We start from the raw sequence: 23,969 nt of genomic DNA, 5'->3' as shown, positions 1-23,969 counted from the left end.
CGAACAAAGACAGGTGCTGAGCTGCGGGAGACAAGAGAAGGGGTGAAAACAGTATCCAGCTTTAATAGCAAAAGCAAATGCTAGCTAATGGCCTGTTCTCAGGAACTCGTTAAGTCATCTCTAAGCAACCACAGGATAATACACTAGTTATTTCTGCTGGTATGTTTCCTAAAAGTGAGGCGTGTTGCTTTGAGCCCACAATATTAATAGATAGGCTTTTCTGCATCTATTACCTGTTGTAACAGGACTCTGTCTATGTCTGTCTCCTTATCAGTGCCATTATTACTGTAAGTTGGTAACTCTAATTGGCTTTTGTCTTTTCTCATCTTTACTTAAAATTCAAAAGAAAGGGCGTTTTCTTCTTTCTGTAAGAAGGAATTTAAATTATTATTTCTCTTTGCTTCATATAATATAACCCTTTGGAGGCTTGAAACAGCAACCTTTCCTGGAGTTCAAATTCACAGTGGTCCATTGTGGAATATCAAATGAATACTGAATAATAGTTATTGATTTTTATTATTATTTTTAGGAATGGGAACATTTAACTTCATGCTTTGAAAAGTGGAATAAAATTCTAAATAATTTGCATGCACTTTTTTTCAAACCGCTAAGTACAAAGTGATTGAGTCTAGATCCTGCCAGTTATGGCAGTCCCCCTTTTTAGAGTTTAAAAAGCTTAATATATGTGCATTCTTGTACATTCTAAATCTTGAAGTACTTTAGACATAACAAATGGATTTACAGACTATATATAGGTTCACTTACTTTGTCACTGAAGTGCAGCTACCTCAAGGATTGAGCACAGCAGCTGTTTAACAACCTAGAGAAACATTGCGTGGCAGCTAAGAGCAAAAGCTGAAGAATACTGTGTCAAAATGAAGCTGCAAATGGAGCTGGAGGCAGCTGAGCAGCGTGTAGTCAGTTGAGTATGTTTGGCCAGTAGGCTGAGAATTGACCAGCAGACCTTAATGAAAGGTGTCACCCAGCCTTTAGGGGTCTTGCACCACCTGCAGTTCTTTTGGAGGTCAGCTCTTGGCTCTGTTTTAGAGTCTGCCTCAGTGTTCTTCATTTAGAGAAAGGCTCACTGGCCTCTCTGTGCTTTAGGTAGATCACTCATTCAGAAGCCAGTACAGTAATGGCAAGATGGCTACACAGCGGTAGAAGGTTTTCTGCGTGCTGAGGATGTTGCTGTAGGCCACTTTGTTAAGAGGGCTAGATTGGTATTAACCACTTCTGAAAGAAAATAAAGGCTCGTAGAGAAGAATTAATCTCTAATAGCAATTATAGGTCCTATGGACTTGATTGTTACATTGGGGATTGTTTTGCAAAGACTGGGGGAATTAATTCACCACCATTTTGGATTTTTTGTTATTTTGATGGCACAGTTAATGGAATTCCATTTTTGAACATAGGGGCATGAGTAATAGCTTCTGTAAGCTATTAAAGTAGCATTTGTTAAAACTGCTTCTAGGAGTTCTAGGAGTAGGATAGTAGTGATAACAGGTATTATCATCAGGCTAGTGTTTTTCAGTTTGTTTTTTTTTAATTTTATGAGCAGGTTATAAATAGCTTGTGCTAAGATAATTTGGGTGCTACATGAAACCTTCAGCATTATTTGACCTGTAGAGCGTATTATATTTGATGTTGGGCAAAACTGAAACATTCATGTTCTTTCTCATAAACCTTAAACTTCGAGTCTTTTTACAACCTGGCAACTACCACTTCAGTTTTCTTGGTAACCGATTGAGATACTTTGGTAAAAATGCTTTTCTGCACTTTATATTGTTTCATGTAGAGCATCAAAGTCTGCTTCTGTTTTTCATGAGCTAGATGGATTGACAGTTGTTAAACTTCTTGCTTGAAAAGGCATACATGCATTTGGTTACTCTGCCTTCATGATCTAGATGATTTTTGGAATGTCATGTTTCTGAATACCTACGTAGCAGAAGCAGTTAAGATGTACTTTTTTGTACTTCCACATGGATGAGAAAATGCTGCCATTTTGTCAGATTTTTATTTTATTGTTCACTGATGCTCTAATACCTCTGGTTAGATTTTTACATGGGTGATTTTGTTAAGTCAACTGAGAAGTTTCAGCTAGTGCATAATATAGAGAAGTACTGCATGGTAAGGATGGGAAGCCTAGTGTGTTCTTGCTGAAGACCACTCAAAAATACTTGCATAACAAAATAGTCTGTTGGCATGGAAAATTAGTTGTATAGGGTTTGGCTGGGTTCCTGCTGTCATGGCAGGTTATCTAACCTAATTGCATCCAGCAAGCTTTTAGCATCATCTGTCTCTTCCCAATAGCAGAAAGAGTGATGCTCCAAATAATGAAATAGTTATGGTAAAAAAGAATTGTCTGCTCCTCTTGTTAGCTGTGCTATGGGAACAAAATCACACATTATTGGTTGCACAAATCTTTTAAAAAAAAAAAAACAGCCCATCTCCCAAACTTTTTACCAAAAAAAATTGTTTGTAGTGCTCTCTTGTAGTCATGTAAACCTTAAGAAGAGAATTAATGGTTCTTGACTGAATATATCCAGTGCATTACATTACAGTAAGTTATTGATGATCTAATGAAGATAATGTAATCTTGAAGCCTTGCAAACAAATGATGTAGTAAAGATGACATGCTTTTCCACAAACAATTTCCATTGCAGCCTTATACAGTGATGTGAAGATAAAATGGAGTGAATATATAAATTTGAATAAATTATAAGGTTGTAAGGAAAAGGTAGTGAAAAAAAATGTGTCTTTTCAACAATCTGTAAAAGTAAAGGAAATACTAAACTTTCACAGCTGGCTGCATTTGAGTGAATAACTCTCGGTGTTTATGCAACCTTATTACCAAGAGTCTTTATTTATTAGGAAGACGAAAAGTCATGATGAGCTTCTTTGTGGAAAACAGAAGGTGAACTGTAGTATCTCTGAATTGTTCCTTTGGTTGTCTTTGATTCAGGCACACTCTTAACTACCTTGATGTGCACTGTGGACCTGCCCACTACATGAATACCTCTTGTTTGTGAGCAAAGGTTGCCATACCAGTATCTTGCTGTGCAGAACTGGATTGAGGTTTTTTATTACATAAGATTCAGGAAGGAGTCCTAAGAGTATGAAACAATAATGTTGATTCTTGAAATTGTATTTTGGAGTAAGTAAATTGTATTAGGTGCTCTTATGATCCTGTCTAGCTTATGAAGATAGCTAACTTATCAATGCAACTTTTTTTGGACCAGAAACTTTTGTAAGCTACATTTCTCTTATTACTTTTTCCAAATATGTTTATGGAATCCTCTGAGATCAGCTGCTCTGGGCATCCATGTACTAAAATGGAATGTCCTTTTCCGTGATTGATTGTTCATTCCCTGTAATCTGGGGACTGGGATGCTGTATGATACTTTAAAGGTTAAAGTCATTTTTTATGCAGCCTTACTTAGTATAAGATTACATGATTGACATTTTTATAGTTTGCATGTATGAGCAGATTCCCTAGTATAAGGGAAGGGTCTAAGATCTAGGGCACTTTAAAAAAAAAAAAGAAAGAAAAAAAAAAAGAAAGAAAGAAAGCAAGAAAGACAGGGTTGACATAAGGAATTAGTACCACTCTGTTAGTTTTGTTGTTGTTTTTAAATAAAAACTCTTTCCAGATGCCAGGGAAGCTGAAGTTAACAGAAGGTTAAGCATCTTGTTGCAGAGATGGAGGTGGATCACAAGTCCTCTCTGGCCTTGTCAAGCACTGAGGAACAATTTATTTTCTATTAGGGAATAGCACTATGGGAAAATCCTTTTTTTCTGTCACTGTTGTGAGAGTATATTCAGAATTTTTAACTTGGGTTCAGTGTTGGTGGTGGTGCCTAGGGTTTCTGTTTTCTCCAGAAGAGACAGAACTCACTGCAGAGTGTTCTTCACTATGAAAATAATGCCACCATTCTTCTTACTTACTTTGTAACTGCAGCACTTTCAGTCAAAACTAGAAATTGCATAGGTTGTTACTGAAGGTTGACACCTGATACCTTTCCTCAGCCAATAGGAACCAGTGATTTTTATTTAAACCAGTGTCTCTTTCAGCTTCAAGTAAAAACAATCACTTTGAGAGGGTTACCCATTAGAGAAATCAGTTACTATCAGGTGCTGTGTGTTCCTTACACTGTGGAAACATTAATGTAACCCCTTGAAGACAATTGTATCTGGGGTATCTGTATTCTTAAAAATACAATCAATATAAGCTTTTTTAAAGCCACTGTTCAAACAAAGAGTTTTCATTTAATGGGGATGCCTTTCATGGAAGTATCCTTTCTTCGTTTGTTTTATGTAAAATTTATTTCTTGGGCTTCATCTAAGTGTCTGTAGTAGGTTAACTAACAATGGAAAGACCTGATAATAACCTGATAATTTCATCTGTGTGATGATAACTCTACTAGCTGTGGTCAACTTGGACTCCTTGCACTTGTGAGAAGCAAGGAGATGTCACGCAAGTAATAAGTAAGGAAACTGGAAAAATGGCAGCTTACTGTTCTTCTCCAACCCCAACCCATGCCAAGTGGCCAGATGATGATTTCCAGGGGTGTGGTTATTACACAAAGACACATTAACGTAAATGAACTACATATGGGAAGTTCTACTGATCATATTATGAGGGTCTAGTTATGGTAAAATGTAATTATATGCATTTATGTTTTTCTTTTCTTGGATTAGACTGTATTGCATGGGAAGCATCTATGGAAAATAACGTCCCTCATATCCTTAGTAGAAACAGTAAAATGTGACAATAAAGGGAGTGTGGGTTCTTCTTATTAATGAGCTACAGAGCCGCCTCTGTTGCAGCTATTAAATTAATTCCAGTTCAGTTGCCTGCTTAGGAGTGTCCCATGAAAATGGTTAGATTATTTATGTCATTCACATCATTATTGCTAGAATTCTTTAATCTGTTTGTTTACTTTTTCGTATGTTACCAAGTTTCTTCAGTAGCTCAGACAAACAATTTTCGAAACGTTTGAGGATCTGCAGAACAGCCTTTCCAGACTCTTATACTGTTATATACTTTTTTTAAACTTTATTCATCACTTCTTGAATGAAAATTCATTATTTTGGGGTTGTGTGGGGATTTAACACTCTCTTTTACTCCTGGAATGTGCACGTGCGCGTTGAGTTGACCTCACCAGTCAGACCTGTCAACAGAATCAAAGCCTGAAGGGTTGAATGTCCAGTCTGAGATAAACTAATTTTTTTATTTTTATTATATTTTTGTGGATAATCTCATGGTTGGGATCCATCTTTCTGCTTGGGCATGTGAACTGAAGAATGCAGGACAGAATCTGTTTTTTCAAAGCAGTTTACAAAATAGACGTCAGCAGCAATCTGTTTTAGACGTGCATCTGGTTAAATATGGATAATTAAGAACACTATTAGATTGATAGGTGATACCAGAGATGTTTTTAAAGAAGATACCATTAAAAATAAATGCATGAAAACTAAAAGTGTACGTTTATGCCCATGGCACTTTTAGTGCTTAGGGATCCTCTCTGAGTTGTGAAGAAGACTGAAGATAACCTATTTTGCCTAGACAGAGGTGTAGGAAAGCGTATGGGAATAAAGTCTGCATAATATTGAGTACATGCAGAGGGAGCACATAGCAATATAACAAACTGCTGGTGTTATGCATGGTACCTAAATTGCTAGCATTGCCCATTGTCCTTGGGCAACAGACAAAGTTGTCTTAAATCATTGAGATGTGCCTTTGTACGCAACTGTTCTTAGCGCTTGCATCAGTGCTACCCACAGAAAAAGATACTTTCTCCTTTCTCCTGCATGACATGATATTTCTTTAGCATGAGAGAGCTATTCTACTATAGTATGTGAGAGCTGCTTCAGAGGTGTGAGATCAAGATGTGTGTTGATAAAGGTGATGTACACTGAGACAGATAAATCCTAGTATATTGGGGCCTGATCTGGTCAGAACAGGGAGATAAAGATCTTATTTAACAGAGGAGTCACCTGTGCACATCTTGGCTTCAGAATAAGTTAAGCAAGTTAAATAAAGTATATTGCAAGTCTGTTTACCATTCCATCTGAAACAGTAATTTTTTGCAGAGTCTTTCAGAATCATCAGGATTTGCTCACTTTAAGTTGTTGGCACCATGGAGATGGGGGCTTCAGTCAGTTTCTGATAATTCTGATCTAATAGCAAAATATTTCATGGTGCATAACGAATATTGATATTCATACAGGTATTCATACCAGTCTAGTTTTCTCTTTTTTTTTTTTTTTAACTTTTAAGAAAAATCAAGATCAGTGAGAAAGGACATTGTTCACAAGTCCTTTAGAATTTACTGGAATGCTAAATTTGCTTTGGACAAAGTAGTGTCTGCTGCAGCAGGCATGTTTCTTGCTTCAATTTATCACGGTAGATGAGCTCAAAGAGTAGTTTATTAAAAGCTGAAAACTTAGGAGTGTGGAGAGGAAAAGTAGTTTTTCAAACTTCTTAACTCCCTGACTAAAAGCTGGAATTGAGGGAAAGAGAGCTGAGGGGCTCATTGAGTTCTGAGAAACAGAAATATGGTAATACAAAGCAGTATTCTCAGTTCCTTTGCCTCTCAGCAAATCATTTTTTTGTTTTTATTCTCACTTGCATGCTTTTACATCTAAAACATATTTAGATAAGCTTATTTGTTTGTGTATCTGGCCTATTTATAGCGTTGTTTATTTACTAATAAAACAGTTTCCAAATGCTGTACTTGTGTTTCTTGAATGATAATCAAGATTCGGCTAAAAAAAGAACATTTCACGAATATTAGTAGATTATTTTAGAAGAAAGTAACGCAGCGTAACCCATTTCTTAACAAAATCACAATTCAAATAAATGAGTATAAGCCAATTTGCTCACAAGAATTATGTTTTCTTATCATTGTTATAGTCTTCACATAAAGTATATAAAATGTTTCATCTTAGGAGAAAAACAATCATTATTTTAGATTTTTGTATGGAAATAAATGAAATTGCTTGATATGTCAAAGAATTCTATTCAGTGATGAGAGTTCCAATGTGTGTGGTTATTTCCTCTGTTTTGAATAAGTAATGTTAGTTAACTGCTGAGCGCACCTCATTCAATGAGTAGATCAGTCAGTTCTCTAAAACAAGACACAGCTCTGGATCTGTATTAGGTTCTTCTGTAACAGTAGAGATAGACTGCGAATACTTTCCATGGTTCTTCTATTTCTGCAGCAGGGGAACAGCTTTGCTTTGCAGAGGTGGTTTGCAATTTAATGTGGTTTCACTGAGCCTTTTCTACAAACTGCTTCTTACTGTCCACTTCAGATTGTCAAGGATCATGTAATTCCAGAAATCCAGAAATTAATGAGTTTGAAAGTGATTGTTTTAGTCTTAAAAAACATCAGCATGGATTTTTTTTCCTGTACACCAAGGAGAGGATGTGTTTTGAGAGTGTATTTGCTTGCTTATTATTTTAAACAGCAAATTATTTTGAGTGGGCAAATACTTGATCAAAGGCTCTTTAAAAAAAAAAAAAAAGATGATTTGGGGATCAGCTTCTCTGGAGCAGTGTTCAGTGCATCTGTATGGATGCAGTTGTGTGTTTTTGAGCAGGAGAGTCCTGTTCCGGAGTAATATGTCTCTATCATCAGCTGTTCAGTAGAGCTCATATTTTTATTTGATGTGAAAAACTTCAAGTCTTAACCTTGTTGCTGTAGATGATAGCTTGAAGGATTTTTTGTACAATCCCCATCTGAAAGTGTAGTGAATTTTCATGCTCCAGACTGGTTAATCTGCAAATCCCATGGTTATGCAATACTACTGCTTCCAGAAGGCCAGAAGGAGAACACCAATACTCGGCAGCCTCTCCACATCTATGAGCTGTATTGCAGATTGCACTCTTAATTTTTTTAAGGGTTCTTTCTTCTTATTTAGAATGCAGTTTTTATTTGGATAAAACCAAATCTTGTATTTCTAACTAGAAACATAAGATTACAGATGTTTGTATGCATATGGCAGTGACTGTCCTTGGCTCTCTTCTGCATTATATAAGCTACCCATAAACTCCTGAGATAAAATAATTATGGTGTATGTTGCATAGGTTCAACAGATGGGTTGCATCTTGAGGCTGATGGTATTCTGCAAGCCTGTTATGTAAGGATGCTTGTGTGTTCAAAGTCTGTTGGGACAGAGCTTGCAACTTGGAATGTTCAGTTGTAAAAATCATAGAATCATTTAGGTTGGAAAGGACCCTTAGGATCAACCATCCACCAGGCCTACCAATCACCAAGCCATACTTTACCTCTGGTTGGAGCCGTGTTGCCAGCATGAATGGTCTTGGCACATCAGCTGCATCTTCAGTATTGTAGGTAGTGAGTTGTCCCAGCTCAAAACTGACTCGGCGAATGTTAAAAACCAAGTGGTATAGAAAGTGATAGTTAAATACTTGAGCTTACTGGTCAGATCTGTTTCGTTTAGAATGGAAGAATTGACCAAAGATGCCACCTTGATTACTGTGGAAGATCATCACCTCATGTGATCTTATTTATCAATCCATTAAACATTCTGTATGAAAACCAGCTATTATTAAAAATTTCATTATCCACTGTAAGGGCTGTTTCTGGACTTCTCAGAAGTTGTAAAAATACATACATATAAATGCAATTTTTAAAAGCTTATGTTTATTGTTTGCTATTTCATTTTTATAAATGTATGATCTGTGTTCAGATACATGTGTAGGCATACCTATGTAGTGCATAGACCTGTATGCATATACACATAGACCTACATGTGTGCAAAGTCTTTTTAGCTTGATTCTGTGTAGACTGATTGGTTACTGTTACAGCGTTCTTAAAAAAAAACATTATCAGAGCAGATAATGTAGACTCTGCCTTTAAGTTTCAAGTGTTTGGTTCTTTTGTATAATTGTGTGAAGTTTTAGTAACAAAAAATTAGCATCTTGATGCTGGAAATTTCAGACTATAGAACATACCAGAATGAAATTTGTATATGGTGTGTGCAAGTCATTTCCAATTATTCAAGACTTCTGTTCTCACATCCAGGACTCATTGGGCTGCTCAGTTGAGCTTGAGTAAGGGAAGAAAGGCAAAGCCCAAGACCCTCAAGCAGGAGGACATATTGTTTTCTTTTGTCAACAGCAGCTTATTTGGCTTGTTCCCATCAACTGCAGCATGGTTTGCTATTTTGCCTTGTGCCAGCTGTTGACCACACAGGAAGGCCATTTAATTTGGTGGGTTGGTTTTCTCCAGATTAGGTAAGAAGTAATTTTTTGCTAGATTCGTGAATTGAATTTGATTTGCCACATACTCAGCTGAGACCAGGAATAGAGGATAGGGTTAGATACCTATCAAGATGAGAATTTTTTAGTTGAGTACAGGTGACGCTCAGTGCTTTTGTTCAAAAAGCATCCTATCTCTGGAAAAGGATCAATGCTTATTTTGTGTCCTTGCTTACACTGTCAGCTTTAAGAAGAGGTAATCAACCACCACTAGTTTTCCAGCAGATTCATTTTTGCATTCCTCCAGAACTCTGCAGAGCTCTGTATTATCTAGCCTGCTGTCACTTGTTCTGCATTTTGTGTATGTGTTCCATGGGCCTTCCTATCTGAGTCTGAAATATCATCTTATGAATCCTCAGCAGAGCAGTTCTGGCTTAGGACTCTCTCGAGTTTCAGATAACTCATTCAGCTTTCCTTATGGCCAAAAAAAAAAAAAAAAAATTGCTGTTACATTTATTTCCTTTTCTATTTTAGTGACTTGTAAATCTCATTAACAGGCAGCTATGTTATATCCACATTTTGTGAATGAAGCATAGAATCACAGAATGGCTTGTGTTAGAAGGGACCTCAAGGATCATGAAGCTCCAGCCCCACTGCCTCAGGCAGGGCTATCAACTTAAACAGTTTAATACTAGACCAGGCTGCCCAGAGCCCCATCCAATCTGGCCTTAAACACCTCCAGGGATGGGGCATCCACAGCCTCTCTGGGCAGCCTGTTCCAGCACCTCACCACTCTCATAGTAAAGAACTTCTCCCTGACATCCAACCTAAATCTTCCCTCTTTCAACTTAAACCCATTTCACCTTGTCCTGCCATTATCTGCCCTATCTATTAAATAAAAACATTTACAAATAATAATCTTAAGAATCACGCTTGGAGGTATTCTATTAACCCCATTATTCAGTCTGGTGTCCCTTGTCAGCAGGAGTTCTCATCTTTGTTCACCCAGCTCCTTACCCGTTTTATTCTTACGCTGGAATTTCAATCTAGAGTTTTTGTGATGCTGATTTTGTAATCTGTAACATTCTAATTACTAAACAGTACTTAAACCAGCACAAGTTCTTGTCATTTCAGTTACTTTATGGGGAAAAAATAAATCTGGTAATATCCAAGAATATTCAGTCTTTTTTCATGCTTTTTTTTCTATTGACCTCCATACTTCATGGGCTGTTTTCTAAGGGAACATCTACCTTCACAGGTTGGTAGTACCTAAAGGCTGTGTCAGCTTGGTGTGTTGCAGCTGGGCTCTTTCTACAAGAGAATACACTGGGTGTGTAAAACATAGTCTTATGCTTCAGTTTATTGCTGTGAAATCACCGTGGCATGGATAGCATTTGGATACATAAACATCCACAGTGCTGAGCTGTGCCCTCTTTTTGAAAATAGAAATTGCTGCACATAAGAGAGATGATGGAAAATGTGTACAGTCTATACAATCTTCCAGAAGTAGATTGAGACCAGTGGCACTTCCCCGAAAAAATAAATTACCCAAAATTTGCAGCACATTCATATTCAATTTCATCACAGCAGATGCTCATTAGTATGTTGTTATTAATTGGTATTCACTTTAGGTTTTGTTTAAAATGAAGATAATAATTAGGTTTTAATTACTGCATCTTTCTAAGGGGGAGGGGAGGAAATGCCTCTCAAGGCACTGAAGTATTTCCTGTATGCTTCTCTCCACTATATGCAAGCCTCGAAAGTCTTTGAAACACAATTTTCTACCAAGAGACTTCTTTTCCATTTCTTTTTCATTCTTTCCTATTTTTTAAGTATTAAGAACTAGCCCTAAGTGGTTTGTTTGGACACGGTGAATCATATCATAATAGCAAGAGCCATAGTTCTTTCTAATCAAATTACCAAAAAGACTTTGCAAAAGTAACTCTCTCAAGCAGCTGATTAATGAAGTGTTGCCACTGTTTTGTATTATAATTAATTGAAGTAATACAAATAAATTCTGTAGCCTGTGGAAATTATCTCCCATGCAAAGCAATCTGATAGAGTTAGCAAACTGCAATGAGAGATGGTTTTTTTATTTCTTGTTGCTTTCATCATCCTTAAAAGCCATTGGTGGCACAACTGAAAACAGTGGTTGATGGAGTACAAAGTCACAGCAGCTCAGAAAGGGCCTGCAGAAATTAGAGTGAATCCATTACAGAGGACAGCAAAAGTGCAAAAAACAAATCAGAAAATAATGTAAAGGTCATGAGTGTGAAGGGTCCATGGAGAACTATAGGAATGTGAGAGATACCAAAGCACGACTAGAAGACTTAACCTGAGTTTAAAGGAATATGGGTCATCTAAAAGGCATTGACTATCACATCTTTCTTTGGTAAATATAGGAACTGACAGCAGTTCAAAGAAAATTGTTCTAAGTAGTAGTATTTAGCTTTCTAGCCTGTTCAAAAGTATGTCTTAAGACATGGAACATTTACGCTCCATTTAAAGTGTGTTTGCTAGAATAACACTGTGTTTGGGTAAGCAAAACATCAGAACTAGAATTGTTAGTTCAGTCTTCTGCATTTTAGCCGCTGTGAATTTTCATCAACTTCTTTTTGGGGTTGCTTTTCTCTTTTTTATTTCCTTGGACCTTTCTTAACTGGATTTTCTAGGTCACTGCCTTTAGTTATTGAAAAGACTTTGAAAGATGGTGTGTTAGCTGCTCAGGCTCCTGTGTTACTAAAATGAAGGAGAATTAGGCACCTCACTTTTGAAGTTCTTTGGGATGGAATCTTAATCAGCCAGCACTGAGGGAGAAGCCTTCTAAGTTCATCGCCTATATACAGCTGCCAGCAATGTTCCTTCCACAAGAGAAGTGCTAATAAGAGACAGAGCATGTTAACTTCTCCCTTTAAGCCAGTGCATGAGGAAGGATGCTCGGCAGTGATGAAATCCATCTTGTTCCCTTGCTTTCAGAAAGTCAAATAAGCTTTGGTATTCAGAAGTTGGAGTAAGGGTGGCCAATGGAAATTTTCCCACACTGTGCAAAATTAGGCAAACCAAGCTTGATCCTCTGTTCTTGCCAGAAGGGCTGTAAATGCCCTGTTCTCTGATTACATTTATGAAATTAGGGAGTTTAGGCCATTCACTGCTTGAATTTTGGCCTTCAGAGAAAAGTGGAGCAAGTATACAGCACAGCCTTGCTCTGGAGCTGAATTCTTAGGAGCTTGTGGGATAGAGGATGAGACAGACCTACCTTTCAGTGTTTTGTTCAAACATCACCAGTTACAGGATAAATGCTAAGCTTTTCATTGCTATCAAGACTGAGTGGATTCAGATGTATAGAGGCACAGCTGACCAGCAATACAAATATGTTACGGCCTTCATTCCTGATGCGTGCTGTAGTGAACATTTGCTGGTTTATATGTCAGCTGAGCAAGATTCTTCTTTCTTTAGGACTAAGCATTTGGGGTCCTATTATTGTCTTTATTCGGGAAAATTTGTTTTGCTGATGTTTCTAATGTACTGATTCTATTAAGACACCATCATTTTCTTACTAGATAATCTCAGATTCTTCCTGGGAGGGCAGGTTAGGGTTTTGCAATTGTCATTTCAAACCCAGCTTTCTTCAGATGATTACCTGTTGGCCAAACACAATGATTTTTTACTTTTTTTTCTCATCTGTTACTTTTCTAATACAAATGTAATTTTTCTGTCATGGGAATGAGTAACGGTGATTGCAAACTATGTGACTTTGGTTCCTGTATCTGCTTATTGCTATTTTAAATACAAGAAAAAAAAAAAAGTTGTTTGGTTGCTTTGGTACAGAGTGTTCTTTCCATGAATGGAAGCTGTCAAAGAGGCAGACCCTCCTGAATTCAGTTCTTAATGAAATCAAGAAATCAAACATCACGGAACAATAAGAACTTCAAAATAAGGTTTTATTTTCTTGTACTCACCATTCAGTCTTTTATGGTAAAAGAGAATACATAAATGATACAAAATTTGAGAAGATCGTATGCTAACTTAAGGGCTGTCAAGTTTTCTTTGCACAGAAATTTACTGTTAAGTGTAAAGTTGGGTTTGAAGTTTTAGGATTAGAGTTTTTTCTTTTCTTTAAGCTTACAGGTCATCAGAAATTAAAGAAACACACGAAGTGAAGATAGAAGTAATTTCTAATGCTCTTTTAAATTTAAGTCACCTGTTCTTTAGCTTCATAAATATACCATAATACTCACTGTTGCATGAAAAAAAACCTTTTCTTTTCCACTAGATAACTGATTTTAAAATGTGTCAGGAACCTAAAGGCAAGGGAGTATTAGCACGTTCTCAATTTAAAAAATTAAAAAAACAATCAAGTTAAAATAATAAATTGTTTATATATATGTGTATGTCTGCGTGTATAAATTATTGCATACCGATTTTTGTATTTTCTTTATCCATTTAAGCAGTGACTTTCAATTAGCCTGCCTACTAATATCAGGTCACTAAACTCTATAGCTGATGCTTTATTCTTTCGTGTGGGTTGTCATTCGTTTGCTTCAGTTGGCTGGCAAAGGTTGTTGTATATCCATTACCAGCAACACAGCACTTTGCATTTCTGAATTGACAAGCAGCTATATTGACCTAGCGCTTATTATGGGTCAACAGCTGCGTTAACCGACGGAAGGACTGAGGGGCAATTAAAATGAATTGGCAAAAATATATCTTCCTAATTTACTCCAATTTGTTATTTATGCTAACATTGTATGGCTTCTATGGTGACACTAAACAGAATGGACCCAATAATGGCAATTAACATAAAAATATAATGGCTAATCAAATTGACAGCAACTGTTTCTCATCATCTCGACACACAATACATTATCAAAACAAACTATTATGAAGGAGGTAATTTCAGTGTTCTATTCAACCTGCTTCATGTGTGCAGTCAGGGAGATGTGTACCAGCAATTACAGCTGAATCTAAAAAACTAAACAAATAACTTAATCGCTGTCGTCCTCCTTTTTTCTTCTTCAGGAAGCAGTAATCAGGATTTACTAAAAATAACTGGTGTATAATAGTATAATGATGATGCATATCGTAGAATAGCTAATAAGGAATAAAATAAGCTTCTGTGTGTCTTTTTTTAAAATAGGTTTACATGAATTGGAAAAAAAAGTGTAATGTTAAAATATATAAAGAAATAACAAAGCAGTAGTAATGGTTGTCAGATGTCTCAACATGAGGTGCTTTGTAGTTATAGATACTTTATAACCTGTCAGTAGAAGTGCAAAATTAGCTGAATTTAGTAACTAAAATTGGCATGATTGGGTAGAAAATTAAAAAGCTAAGTGAAAGCAGAATTCCAATAAACAGAAATAGTTTGCCAGTTGCTGTTCCTCTCTGTTTTCAGTCTCATATTCCATGTGGTATACTGAGTGTCAACATCAGTTTAACCTGTGGTGGCTAGGTGTTTGTTGATTTTGTAGATCATCAAGAAAGTCTTCAAGAATTCGTATCTATATAAATACTGAATGGTACTTCCACGTTTGATGCAGCTATAGTTATTTCATTCTTAAAGACTTTTGTGATGCACAAGTCTTCAAACCATTGTTGGTCAATATTTCAACACCAGTATCTTAAATAGCAGGGACTGGAATGTGGTTTTGTTAAACGAGAGTTCAAGAAAAATATATTTAAAGGGCCTGTTTGTGGGCAAGGTAGATCTCATGTCTGTTTGAGCAACCACCTAATGCACAGCAGCAGTGACATGAATGCATACAGATGTACTTTCGAAGTACAGAAATAATGCAGAGGCTTGACATCACCGACGTTCAGAGCATTTAATTGAATATGATATTCCACATGTACACACTTGCAGATTTTTGAACTGAAGGTGTGATTATTAACATGCAGTAGCCCTCCACAGATGTGTAGAGCAAGGTGATGCCATAGCTGCAAAGGTGTATATGCACCTGTTCTTATTTGAATTTTTCATTATTTATGTAACTACAGCTGTGTGCGTGAATGGAGGGGGAGGGAACACAGCCAAACACCTGTATTCATCAAAAATATACATTAAAGCTTTTCCTTTTTCGGGATTATTGCATTATTCAATGTACTAAAGCAATAACGTCATTATATTGTGCCATCTTCCTTATAACTTTTATTTTGGTCCCAAAGCGTGATACTGGTATTTGTGTCTATAAGAATAGGTAATCGTGATTTTTGTGTTTATAAGAATTGATAAGTTCAGTATGATTTATATAAATGATTACAATTGTAAGGAAAAAGGGTACAGAGTCGTAGTAAAAATATTTTTTTGGTAATAGTAATAATAGTGTTATAGTAGTACAGTATTACAGTATTAATAGTACTACATGAGCAGAATATATCTTTTAGAAAAGTGCAGAAAGAATCACCTCTTGATAACAGAGAGAAATAGATACAGGAGACACACTTATCACTGGGGTTTGTAATTTGTACCTTTTTATTTTGCAGTATTCTGATAAGGCCCTGTACACTCAGCTGTGCTTTTACCGGTACATTTTTGATGTGGAGTATGCAGTGGATAAAGTGATTACTGAAGAGGATAAAGGTAAGTTTAAATTATTAATTAATTAAATGTAGCTCAAAAGCAGCTAACATTCTAGAAACTACAGCTATACATTCTAGAAACTAGAGCTATCCATTTGTACTCTCCAAATCCGAGCTACTAGACTGTAATGTAGAAAAGAAAATAGAAATAGGATTGTGTGAATCATTTGTAAGAGAAGCGTGTTGTGTTGGAATAACAGATTCAAGATTATATGTCTCTGTTCTTTTGGAGCAATTGCACTTTCAAAAGGGTTCTTTGCCTGAAAGTTATGCCACTGGAGAAATCTCTGTGCATGTAGTTTGAAGGATATATCAACTTCAGTAAATAGATTAATTAAAACTATACAGTTTCTAAAAGAAGCCAATTAAAACATGTTCAGGTTTCATTTTCATTCAGTTCATAAGACTGTTTTTAACAGGGTTGAAAATGATGGCTCAAGAAAGCAGCAATGTTGATTACCTACAAGGCTCTGTTAAGTACAAAATTTATGCTGATGTTAGGAAAACTTTTTCCTCTTGTCATCTTCCAGTAACCATAATATTTGCGAGGTAAAACATCTCTAAGCTATAATGGAGCTATGCATTTTGTGTGGCTAAGTGATTCTCAAACTGACAGAAGTGCAAATTTCTGGTGCTAATATGTGGCTGATGTAGAATTCTGAACAAAGCTGAGCTATGAGCCCACCTATAAGGTGTACTGTTAATAGAGAGCCTTCCACTGTGCTTTTGGTGGTGCCGATTAAGAGAAAGTACTTCCTCTGTAGTCACCTTTTCTGATTGCCGTTCTACTGTAGCAATCTTTCCCCTTCCCATAGTCACCAGCTAAGTTTCTGGGTGATGGAAGTAGACTAAATAAAGTCATTCTTTCTAAATGTAATTTTGATGATCTTTACATGAAAAGCAAAACAGCTTTAATGTCTTAGCTTAAAAAATGTTCAATTAAGCAAATTATCTGATTCTGGTCTGTTTCTTTTAGAGATTCCTATTTTCTTTCTTAATCCCACTTAAGACAAGAAGGCCACTCTGTGGGATCATCTCAGTCTAATACAACTTTGTAGATGTACTGAAGGAATGTTATGTAGTGGTAGCTAATACTAGCTGAAACTCAGTAACTTGGCGTGTATCTACCTAATATCAGGATATAAGAGTAGATGCATCTTCAGGGGTGATCTTGTCCATCCCCTTCTAGAGCAGACCATTACATCTTATGGAGGTTTCATTTTGAAACCTGTAGATGGTTCTACACCTTTCACTGTTGTTCAGAATGTGTTTCAGACACTCGTCCTGTGGTTCCTGAAAATTCACTATCATTTTCCCATTCTGATTTGTTCAACTTGTGTTTGTCCATTTACTGAGTATTTCCCCTCCCTGATGTTCTCTGCTATGCTTCTAGAAACAGTGGTAGCATCTCTGTTTTGTTTTAAATTAATAAACTTCTAGATTCCACTAGTAAGAACAGTCCTGTACTGCATAATCCTTCTTCCTAGTCTTTTAGTCTTTCCTAGGTTGGATTCATCTTTCAGTGTGAGGAACTAGAATTTACCTGGTGTTCTGGATGGTTTCTGTCCAGTGTCTTGTATACTGCTACGTTTGACAGAAGTACATCTACTGATGCTTTCCAGTGTAGCTCACAGTTCATAGCTGCATTGTATCATTAACTTGTGGTTACCTGATGAAAGAAATCTTCTGTCTCTTCTGAATCAGATGTTCATATCTAATGTTTGTGGCTTTTTTGCTTCTTTGTTTTCTCATACTTTCATTTTGGACTGCTTAATCTCATTTATAAATTTTTAACTTAATTTTAATTTTAACTTAATTTTATAGGTACCACTGTTCTATTTTGTCGCAACAGATGTAACTGATTTACTTTGTGTTATTGAAATGAGTTTATTTAGTGAACTCCCATAATGGACACAAAGCTTATGTTTATTTCCCCTTGAAAGAAAAAAAAAAAAAATTCCATGCCATCTTTCACAAGCCAGCATGCAAGTGTTCAGCATCACTTATCAAAGATGGTGGGTTCTATGAGCTTTATTTTTCCTCTTTACTATGTATGTAACTAAATCACTTATTTTCTCTTGTTCTGATTTTGGTTTGGGGTTGGGTTTTTTTTTTTTTTTTTTACTTTTTAAAAATTATTTTTAGGGAGGTTATTTTTAAAACTAAATCACATGGACTTGTGAGTTTACAGACTAGTTCTTTGTTCTTGTAGCTTTTGCTTATTCTTGCTAGCAGTTCAAGGTTGTTATTCATCTTGAAGTGTTCTTCTATAAAGTTTTCAGTTGCTAGAGACTCAGGATATAGATGTTGAAAGGAAATTTGAGGGAATTCATGCTTTCTGTCCATTCAGAACCTTGAGATTTCACTGCTATTTCACCCACATTTTCTGTATTTGCTTCTTCAAAATGGAAAACTGTAATTACAGAACAGGTTTCTGTTTATTCTGCTATTTATATTGAAGGTCTGTGTTATTTATTGAAATGGAATCTAAAAGAATAATTGTGAAGTCAGTGGGAGTTCAAAAGTCATCCAGCCTGCTCCCTTTCCCTGCAAGAGGATCAATACTATTGTCTGTCTAGCCTGCATTGCGAAAATAGGATAAATTTTAAAAAGCAAAAAAAAAACCAAAAAACCACACACACAAAAAAAAAAAACCCACAAAAACACAGACAAATTCAAACCAACATTTTGGTATTGCAGATACTACAACTTAATAGATTTTTCAACCAGTTTCTTCTTCTCTAATGTAGAGACCTTTTCTGTATATTTAAGGTGAATGTTTCCCTAAGCTTATCCTGTGAGTGATGGATAATTGATGTTTTTTTTTCTTTGAGTTTCATGCATTTAAAACCTTTATGCTATCTTCTGTATCACATTCAGCAACAATCCTGAATTTATTCACATAATCACAGGATCCTAGGTCGGAAGGGACCTATGGAAATCATGTAGTTTTTGTACACTTGAACTTTTACATGCTGATTTTCATGGAACTAGCTATTGGAATCGGCTTGTAATGTTAGAGCTCATTTCTGAGTAACTGAGGTTTAGAAAAAAATGATGTTAGATGTCTTGCTTCGTGTTTATCTAAGCGAAATTAATTTCCCATTTGATTGTCTGAGTGTTGAGTCTCATAAGATCTGTTGAGTCTTCATTACCATGGACTCTTGCATAGCGTAGTGTTACAAGCAAATTCATATGAGGACTACCAGCATCGCTTTCCCAGGTCACTTCTGCATATAATCTGTGGCTGTGAAACTCCAGCGGTAACCATTTTCCATCATGACTATTAACCACATAGACTCAAGCTCTATTTCCTATCTCTGGCTGGTCATTTATCTATTCCCTCTTAAGCCATACCTGTTTTTTCTTTTTAAAAGGTTTAGGTAGTGAGATAGTATCAATCAATGAACAATATTAGTAGCATCATCTTGACCCCATGCTTGTTCAAAGCTTTATGATATTCTTAATAGGTTTGTGTGATGGGCCTATCAACCTGTGTTGATTCTTCCCCAGTATATTGTATTTATTCAGGTGCCTACTAATGCTCTTTTTATCATTTCTGCTCATTTGCACAGTACAGATTGTCCCTCATGTCATTCACATTTCCTGGGTTTGCCTTTAATATCGTGGAAGATAAGTTCAAAAGCCAAACTGAAGTTAGTATATAACCTCCACTAGATATCTGTTCTGGGTCCTGTTACCTAAGGAAACTACAGTGGCTGGCATGATTAAATTCTTTCCGGCCATTCTTGTCTATTAGTCTACTTCTTGTCATCTTCATGTTTACATCTAGGTTTTGGTCCATCTTTTCCCTCTAAGAATTAAAAATAAGCTGTTTGGTTTACACAACATTTTATTATTACAGAGACTGGTGAAGTTAGCTGTCACTTAGAACATCCAGGAATTGTATTATACAATTATTAGTTACTAGTACCATTATTAATTGTTGCATTTGTTCTCCAAGCAATTGTTTCCATTCAACTGAAAGTTTAGGGTCTTTCATGATGATGATACAGTTTAATGTGTTAACATTGTGAAAGGTGGATGAGGTTCTAAGCTTTCAGACGACACAGGTGTAACTCTGAAATTCCTTTGCAGTCTTTTTAAATTAGAGATTGTTGCACAGTCAATGTCAGGTCAAACCCAATTTAATTTTCAATATCAGTGTGCCAAAACCACTAATTTACAGCTGCCAGTAATAGTGTCAGGTCTGTTTGCTCTGATTTAATTTTTTAATCAGGAAAGGAAAAATTGCTCCATTGTGACTAGTAAAGTACTCAGAATGTTTTCAGCTCTTCCTTACAGTAGAGGTTTTCAAAGCTGGGTTGTGGCTTTAACAGATGTTGCTGCTTAGGCAGTCAGAACAGCAAGAAGGAGTAGGAGTAGCAAAGTTGTAACATCCTCCATTCGTTTGGATGGAAAAAGGATAGGTAAACCAGCAGTGATTTAAGCACATGATGTTTAAATCCAGGAGTATGCTCTTTTTGTACGCTTTAAAATTCAGAAATGGAAACCAGTGTATTTTAATGGCTGTGTCATCAGAAAATCAAAATAAAGTGTAGTAAGCTTTATATCGTTATCCCATTCAAATATTGGCATTGTTAAATATTCAAAGATATTACTGTTTTCATTTTGTTTTTACAGTAAAATGAAAACCTTTAAAAATGAAGAGAAATGGAGCCCACATAAAGTCAGTGAAACTACTGTGCTTCACACAGATGTTTCTAGTTAGCTCCCCCTCCTAGCATAAATTAAATCTTCCTGGAAGACTTTGGATAGGGATGCTGCAGTTTCTTTATTCACTGCAAAATCATTCAGAAATTGTGTATTAACGTAACTGAGATTGTTCATGGTGCTTTTGTTGTTGTTGTTTTTTTTTTTTGAAGAGAAACAGGATCCCAATTACAGGATTTTTCTGTTCCATGCTAGAAAGTGGAACTGAAAGCCACCGCTTCTCCACCATCCCAGTTCTCAGAGACATAAGGTCACACTACACAATGTTTGTAGTGCATTTAGGTGTTTCAGGGACAGAAATTGCAGAGACACTGCAGTATATTCTTTCACAGAATATTTTCAACCACTGAGCCTCTGATTATTGGATTCCAAAAAGTTTGGACATATCGGGTTATTAGATAGGTAGAAGAAAGTGAGGATGGGAGATAGCCTTGGAAAGAGTGATTAAGTGTTCCTGTTTGTTGGGAAGACCTGCATCTTCAAAGTACATGTCAGTTTGTGAAAGTGGAATGTAATTGTTGTGATCGTATTCTTATGGACTATGATTTTGTAAATCCAAAGGCACATTCGGAGGATGTTTTTGCACTTCTATCACAGCTATATACCTGTATGTTCCTTGTTTCATCCTTACATACAAACACCACAAGCATCTAATTTACTTTATGGAGGAATAAGCTACAAAATTCTGCTGGGGAAAAAAATGTCTCTTTTTTATGCTGTATGTCCTAGACACTAAATAAATAAATAAATAGATAGATAAAACACACACACAAAAAAACCCAGCTGTGAATATTTGTGTGAATCCTATAATTTCGACATGGGATGTTCTCATCTTGATGCGCTAAGGAGGAGGTCAAACTGAATTTTTAATTGAAGAATAATTGTAAATCTTTCAAAGAAGGCAGATTGCAATTGAGATGTTGTCAGAGCAATTTGTAGTTGAGTGTATGTACTCCTGTCAGCTGGTGATGATGGTGAGGTTGAGGGAGACTGAATGAATAGGCCTGAGCAAGATGTTCCTGCTCTGCAGTGGTGTGCAAGTTCAGTCAGATGAAGGGAGGACATCCTGTGTAAGATGTCTGGAAGGATTATATGTATGAGAAACTGAGGCAATGAAATGAGGACTTCTGGCATCATGTCTACCAGGCATGTGTCTGTAGGCAGAAAGACTACGAGAAAGTTGCAATAACTATGAAAGGAAATGTAGTTGATTCTGTGTGCTTTCCAGGGGAAAATAAAGAGAAATCATGTAAATAACCTGTGTGCATAAAGATGTGTGCAATTGCTGAAACCTGGCATAACATTTTGGGGGAGTGCAGCTCAACAAACAAAGCATTCTGTTGCATCTCATCTCCAGACGCTATCGCTGAGAGTTCAGTTCTCTATAGTGATCTTTCTATCAAAAAAAATGCTGCTGTGCACATTTGTTTTAAGGTACTTTGTCTACCAATCACGTTGTTTTGAAGAGGTAATAGAATACGAATTTTCAAGAATTTAACCTGTTGGTAGCTCTTCGGAAGCACTTGTTCATTTTTCTTTGATGTATTCTTCTATAGAGAAAGATAGTGGGACTAGGAAAAAAAATGACACTTTCTTGTGTGTTTTTGAGTCTCGCTAACTTTTCTCCAAACAAAAAAATATTCGTTGGAGGATTTTGACCCTTTTGATGTAGCACATGGGCAGTTAGCTGATCTGTAAATCCTAAGTTATCCTTCCATAGCAATCACACATTTTTTCGTGACCAATTTGACATTTTAATGTCTTGTGCATAACTGTTTTCTTCTGTTCTGTATCTGCTTGTGGGGTCTCTTTGTTAAACTAAGTAAACCCCATTACACTCACTGTACGTTTCTATAACTCTTTCTCTGAACGCTAAGCTTAATGGGCTGTGACACCTCTCTGGGAGTTACAAATTCTTGTGAATTATTTTCACTGCTTGTGAATGAAATACATAGAAATAATGAGTTACAACAGCTGTGATATGTCCACGGTGTGGGAGCTGTGTGGCATGACAGGAGTACATTTGCTGTGGCTCAATGAAGTAGTTTTGATTAATGAAGACTATTTTTTTTGCAACTTGTGCTTAATGTTCCACGTGGAATGAAGTGGTCGGCTTGACTAACTGACTCCTCATGAACTGGAATGGTTATCTGACTTCTTCACGTAAATAACCTGCTGCTACTGATAGTTTTCTTTTTCTTTTGTGAGAAAAACATCTTCTGATTTGCCTTTCGGGTTTTATTCCTTACTTAACAAGTTGGCATATATCTATGTTCTTAGAGCCTAGGTTATTTAATATAGTCTGGTTGCTTTATCAGTTCTCCCATGTTTTGAAACAGAAAATCATCTCTAAAGCTATTTTTTTCTTTATTGTTTGTTTTTCATCTGCAATTTTGATTGTTCTTATAGCGACCTTTGTCTTTCTGATTTCACCTGTGTTAGTAAAGTTTGGGGTTTTGTTCAATTCAAGTGAGAAGTGGCATGGCTTCTTTTAGTGACTACTACTTCTCACAGCTGTGAGATCTTTTTTCTGGTGAGAAGTGCAAGATGAGCATCTTTTTGCTTTCATAAGTCCCTTAAATTTGATGAATGTGGAAGTGCAATTAAAAAAAAACACATGTATTTTAGATACCAGAATTCTGACATTGATGCTAATGTAAGCATATATTGTGGTAGAAATTGGAAATACAAATACAAACAATTTAACTTTGTATAATCCATTTGGTATATATGCATCTAGACATCAGGAGGGTAATATAAATGTAAGGTCTTAAAGAGATTTAAAAAAAGGTACAATTATCTGTATGATTTTTAAGTTGCATAAGAAATGTATTTTAGAACTTGCCAGTGATGGCTTATAATCACTTTGATATTTTGAGGAAAATGGTATCTTTAAACAGATGATACAGAATTTATTTTTAAAAATGTATTGTGCTTATACAGTCGATGGCTTTTATTTCCATAATGTTTTTTACTACATAATTATACATCTTAATTACGTAATTACCGTCATAATTATTATGTAATTACATGTAGTTCCACTAATTACAAAATCAGGAAGTGTAATTATCTACTAAAAACTTTCTGAAATCTTATTTGTTCACTAGAGATTATTTAAAAGACCAGTGACCTGCTGAAGATGTGCGTGGTGTTACGCATCACACCAGCTCTCCTTTTCCCTTTCTTCATGAGCGGTATAGCATGAGAGCATTGTGGAAGGACTTCCATGTCTTTAATTGTTAGTTCCCATAAAATTAGTTCTGAGGCATTACCGATATTGCCCAGAGATTCAGAGCCTCTTCGATTTTGTCATTGAGATGTTTTGTCTTTTAGCTGGAAAGATTCTGTAGCTGGAGTGTAACCGAAGTAGTTCACTGCATGCTAAGATCAAAAATAGTAATATTTAGGACATTGTATGCTTGTTTTG

The 23,969-nt window shown here is 36.1% G+C and overlaps 1 protein-coding gene across 2 annotated transcripts in view; it reads left to right on the top strand.

Annotated features, from left to right (window-relative positions):
* POLA1 (DNA polymerase alpha 1, catalytic subunit) overlaps window positions 1-23,969 on the top strand; it is a 192,996-nt gene that overhangs the window by 135,695 nt on the left and 33,332 nt on the right. For both annotated transcript variants that reach the window (XM_048933783.1, XM_048933782.1), the window contains exon 36: window positions 15,713-15,809. In XM_048933783.1, the coding sequence (XP_048789740.1) occupies window positions 15,713-15,809 (97 nt within the window). The remainder of the gene's footprint in view (window positions 1-15,712; window positions 15,810-23,969) is intronic.

The sequence above is a fragment of the Lagopus muta genome, chromosome 1 (assembly GCF_023343835.1).
Source record: "Lagopus muta isolate bLagMut1 chromosome 1, bLagMut1 primary, whole genome shotgun sequence".
NCBI lineage: Eukaryota > Metazoa > Chordata > Aves > Galliformes > Phasianidae > Lagopus > Lagopus muta.
The sequence above is the reverse complement of the archived record's forward strand: the minus strand, read 5'-3'. Positions and strand labels throughout refer to the sequence as shown.